This window comes from Palaemon carinicauda, chromosome 36 (genome assembly GCF_036898095.1).
Source record: "Palaemon carinicauda isolate YSFRI2023 chromosome 36, ASM3689809v2, whole genome shotgun sequence".
Taxonomy (NCBI): Eukaryota; Metazoa; Arthropoda; class Malacostraca; order Decapoda; family Palaemonidae; genus Palaemon; species Palaemon carinicauda.
In genome coordinates this window covers 1,426,590-1,432,014 of record NC_090760.1, presented here as the reverse complement: position 1 = coordinate 1,432,014, position 5,425 = coordinate 1,426,590, and the positions used below count along the sequence as shown (strand labels likewise).

The following is a 5,425-nucleotide window of genomic DNA, read 5'->3' as shown; positions in this document are numbered from 1 at the left end:
TAGCACTGCTGGACGCTATGCTAGCGTTTTGTAGCTGGAGTCTGTTTAGATTTGGGCTAGAGTCTTCAGAAACTGATCCTGGTTCCCTTCTGCTGGAATTCCCAAAAGCATTTAGTAGCTGATTTGGAGTTGTTTTGGGACTGAAGTGTCCAAAAACTGACCCTTGGTCCCTTCTGCTGGAATTCCCAAAAGCATTTAGTAGCTGATTTGGGGTTGTTTTGGAATTAAAGTCTGCAGAATCTGACCCTTGGTCTCTTCTGCTGGAATTTCCAGTGGCTTTTAGTAGCTGATTTGGTGTTGTTTTGGGACTGAAGTGTCCAAAAACTGACCCTTGGTCCCTTCTGCTGGAATTCCCAATAGCATTTAGTAGCTGATTTGGGGTTGTTTTGGGACTGGAGTCTCCAGAAACTGGCCCTTGGTCCCTTCTGCTGGAATTCCCAATAGCATTTAGTAGCTGATTTGGGGTTGTTTTGGGACTGGAGTCTCCAGAAACTGGCCCTTGGTCCCCTCTGCTGGAATTTCCAGTAGCGCTCAGTAGTTTACTTCCTGATAGGATGTGACTTAAGACATCAGAAACTAGTAACTGGTCTCCTCTGCTGGAATTCCAAACAACACCAAGTAGCTGGCTTCCTACTAGATTGATGTTGAAGTCTTCAGAAATAGGTCCTTGCTCTCCTTGCCTGGAATTCCCACTGATGTTTATCTTGTGGTTTTTAGTTGAACTGGGGGTTTCTGGAAACTGGTTCTTGTTCCTCTTTGGTGGAATGTCCGGAGGCGTCTAGCAAAGGATTTCTAGTCAGACTGGGACTAAAATCTCCCGTATCTAAATCCTGCTTCTGTTTGCTCGAATTCCAAAGGCCACTTAGTTGTTTCTTGGTCAAATTAAAACTGGAACTGGAGTTACTAGAAATAGGACCTCTCTCCTCTCCACTGGAATTTGCAATGGCTTTTAGTAATTGGCTTCTGGTATCATTAAGAGTGATCTCACCAAAAGCTGTATTTTGCTGATCTTCTCTTGAATCATTTGGAAATCGACCTGGCAACCTTTTGCTAGACTTCCCAGTTGCATTTACTAAAAGGCTTCTGGGTAAAACAGAGTTAAAGTCTACAGAAGTCTGACCTTGTTCCCCAGGGCTGGATTTTCCAGTTGCATTTACCAAAAGGCTTCTGGGTAAAACAGAGTTAAAGTCTACAGAAGTCAGACCTTGTTCACCAGGGCTGGAATTTCCAGTTGCATTTACCAAAAGGCTTCTGGGTAAAATAGAGTTAAAGTCTACAGATACCAGACCTTGTTCCCCAGGGTTGGAATTTCTAGTTGCATTTAGCAAAAGACTTTTTGGTAAAATAGAGTTAAAGTCTACAGAAGTCTGACCTTGTTCCCCAGGGCTGGAATTATCAGTTGCATTTACCAAAAGGCTTCTGGGTAAAATAGAGTTAAAGTCTACAGAAGTCTGACCTTGTTCCCCTGGGCTGGAATTATCAGTTGCATTTACCAAAAGGCTTCTGGGTAAAATAGAGTTAAAGTCTACAGATACCAGACCTTGTTCTCTAGGGCTGGAATCGTCAGTTGTATTTACCAAAAGGCTTCTGGATAAATTAGAGTTAAAGTCTACAGAAACCAGTCCTTCTTCCCCAGGGCTGGAATTTCCAGTTGCAGTTACCAAAAGGCTTTTGGGTAAATTAGAGTTAAAGTCCACAGAAGTCCGACCTTGTTCCCCAGGGCTGGAATTATTGGTTGCATTTACCAAAAGGCTTCTGGGTAAAATAGATTTAAAGTCTACAGAAGTCCGACTTTGTTCGCCAGGGCTGGACTTTCCAGTTGTTTCTCTTAATTGACTTCTGGTATATTTGGTTCTAAAATCATTAGACGCTGGACTTGGTTTTCTTCTTTCAGAATCTCTAATACTCGTTTGTAGATAGTTCTCTGATAACTTGGTGCCTAAGTCATTAGCAACAGGACCTTGTTCTCCTCTGCTGAGCTTCCAAATAATATCCACATGTTGGTTTCTTTTAGAATTAGTCCTGGAATCAATAGAGCCTGAAATGGGCTTCGTGTGGTGTGGTACATCCTCGTTACTCAAGGCGTATTCATCGGCAGTTTTTCCACCTATCAGTCCTCTTGAAAAAGAAAGAGAGAAATAATCATAACAAAACTTTTAATAATTTGAATAACATTCATCTGAAATAGCAATGAATATTGGTATTATACATACACATCCAACTATACATTTTAAAAAACAACAGAATCTTATATGGAGGTAGATTTATGATTAATTTTTTGAAGTGGTATAATCTATTATTATTATTATTATTATTATTATTATTATTATTATTATTATTATTATTATTATTATTATTATTACTTGCTAAGCTACAACCCTAGTTGGAAAAGCAGGATGCTATAATCCCAGGGGTCCTAACAGGGAAAATAGACCAGTAAGGAAAGGAAACAAGGAAAAATAAAATATTTTAAGAACAGTAACAAGATTTAAACAAATATTTCATATATAAACTGTAAAAAAACTTTAACAAAACAAGAGGAAGAGAAACAAGATAGATTAGTGAACCCTCAAGCAAGAGAACTCTAACCCAAGACAGTGGAAGAGCATGGTACAGAGGCTATGGCACTACCCAAGACTAGAGAACAATGGTTTGATTTTGGAGCGTCCTTCTCCTAGAAGAGCTGATTGCCATAGTTAAAGAGTCTCTTGTACCCTTACCAAGAGGAAAGTGGCCACTGAACAATTACAGTTTAGTAGTTAACCCCTTGAGCGAAGAAGAATTGTTTGGTAATCTCATTGTTGTCAGGTGCATGAGGACAGGAGAATGTGTAAAGAATAGGCCAGACTATTCGATGTATGTGTAGGCAAAGGGAAAGTGAACCGTAACTAGAGAAAAGGATCCAATGTAGTACTGTCTAACACCCCTATAATTAATAGTGACTTCCTTTTTCCCCTACGGCCAAACTTTGGAATACAATGCTATTACTATATATACACTCATATAACCTGCCCCCTTTAAGAAACATGCCAATCACTTCTTTCATGATTAAGCCACACCTTATTTGTTTATTTCCTTTGAAATGCAATTCCTTCTTCTATATTTACACTCATATAACCTCCTCCCCTTCAAGAAACATGGCAATCACTTCTTTCATGATTAAGCCTCGCCTTATTTGTTTATTTCATTTTCTATGTATTTTCTTGGCCTAGTGTATAAATGGACATGATTTTCCATTCTTATGTCTCCACTGGAATAAACCATATAACTATAGAACCAGGAAATAATTCGTTCCGTGTCAGGAAAACGCCCCCTTTAAGTTATGGGTTACAGCACGTTGAGTTAGACACGGGAGAATAGATGTAATGTCTCTCGCGTTCAGTTAGAGACTGGAGAAATATGTAATGTCTCTCTGTTTTCAGAAGGATAGAAAACTAACCTGAAACGTGGAGGATTTAGGAGAGAAGTTGGGAAATGTTGGGAAATGGAGATGAACAGTAAATGGGAAATATAAAGAGAGAAGAATGTCCAGAGGAAAGAATGTAAATGCGAAGAGAAATGGGATCACGGGAGAATTTATGGGACGAATCCTGAAAGCCAATAATCATCGAGAAGTAAAGAAGAGAAAGGATGAGATAAGGGAGAGAGAGAGAGAGAGAGAGAGAGAGACGAGAGAGGAGAGGAGAGAGAGAGAGAGAGAGAGAGAGAGAGAGAGAGAGAGAGAGCATCTGTTGTTGGAGCCGGAGAATGAGGAATACAAAAAAATGCAATATGCATATCTCTCTTCCAAACTTTCTTCATCTATAAGGTGCTGTGCTAGTACCAGGAGGGCCCGGTAATTGGCATCTTTAACTGACCATTTATCGGTAATTGGCATCTTTAACTGAGCATTTATCGGTAATTGGCGTCGTTAACTGAACATTTATCGGTAATTGGCATCTTTAACTGAACATGTATCGGTAATTGGCATCTTTAACTGAACATTTATCGGTAAATGGCATCTTTAACTGAACATTTATCGGTAAATGGCATCTTTAACTGAACATTCATCGGTAATTGGCATCTTTAACTGAACATTTATCGGTAATTGGCATCTTTAACTGAACATTTATCGGTAAATGGCATCTTTAACTGAACATTCATCGGTAATTGGCAACTTTAACTGAACATTTATCGGTAATTGGCAACTTTAACTGAACATTTATCGGTAATTGGCATCTTTAACTGAACATTTATCGGTAATTGACATCTTCAACTGAACATTTATCGGTAATTGGCATCTTCAACTGAACATTTATCGGTAAATGGCATCTTTAACTGAACATTTATCGGTAAATGGCATCTTTAACTGAACATTCATCGGTAATTGGCATCTTTAACTGAACATTTATCGGTAATTGGCATCTTTAACTGAACATTTATCGGTAAATGGCATCTTTAACTGAACATTATCGGTAAATGGCATCTTTAACTGAACATTTATCGGTAATTGGTATCTTTAACTGAACATTTATCGGTAATTGGCATTTTTAACTGAATATCTATCGGTAATTGGCATCTTTAACTGAGCATTTATCGGTAATTGGCATCTTTAACTGAACATTTATCGGTAATTGGCATCTTTAACTGAGCATTTATTGGTAATTGGCATCTTTAACTGAGCATTTATTGGCAATTGGCATCTTTAACTGAGTATTTATCGGTTATTGGCATCTTTAACTGAATAATTATCGGTAAATGGCATCTTTAACTGAACATTTATCGGTAAATGGCATCTTTAACTGAACATTTATCGGTAAATGGCATCTTTAACTGAACATTTATCGGTAATTGGCATCTTTAACTGAGCATGTATCGGTAATTGGCATCTTTAACTGAGCATTTATCGGTAATTGGCATCTTTAACTGAGCATTTATTGGCAATTGGCATCTATAACTGAACATTTATCGGTAATTGTCATCTTTAACTGAACATTTATCGGTAATTGACATCTTTAACTGAACATTTATGGGTAACTGGCATCTTTAACTGAACATTTATCGGTAATTGGCGTCTTTAACTGAGCATTTATCGGTAATAGGCATCTTTAACTGAACATTTATCGGGAATTGGCATCTTTAACTGAACCTTTATCGGTAATTGGCATCCTTAACTGAACATTTATCGGTTATTGGCATCTTTAACTGAACATTTATCGGTTATTGGCATCTTTAACTGAAAATTTATCGGTAATTGGCATCTTTAACTGAATATTTATGATACCTCCATTTGACTGTCTTACATTGCCACGAATGACTGAATGGTTATTATTATTATTATTAGTAGTAGTAGTAGTAGTAATGCTAAGCTACAACCCTAGTTGAAAAAGCAGGAAGCTATAAGCCCGAGGGCTCCAACAGGAAAAATAGCCCAGTGAGGAAAGGA

General features: G+C 38.0%; 1 protein-coding gene across 1 annotated transcript in view; it reads right to left on the bottom strand.

Moving 5' to 3' along the window:
* Positions 1–6: 6 nt before the first annotated feature.
* The window catches only part of LOC137628325 (uncharacterized), a 7,992-nt gene continuing 2,573 nt past the window's right edge, over positions 7–5,425 (bottom strand). The window contains exon 3 of the mRNA XM_068359489.1: positions 7–2,118. Within this exon, the coding sequence (XP_068215590.1) occupies positions 714–2,118 (1,405 nt within the window). The 3' untranslated portion in view covers positions 7–713. The remainder of the gene's footprint in view (positions 2,119–5,425) is intronic.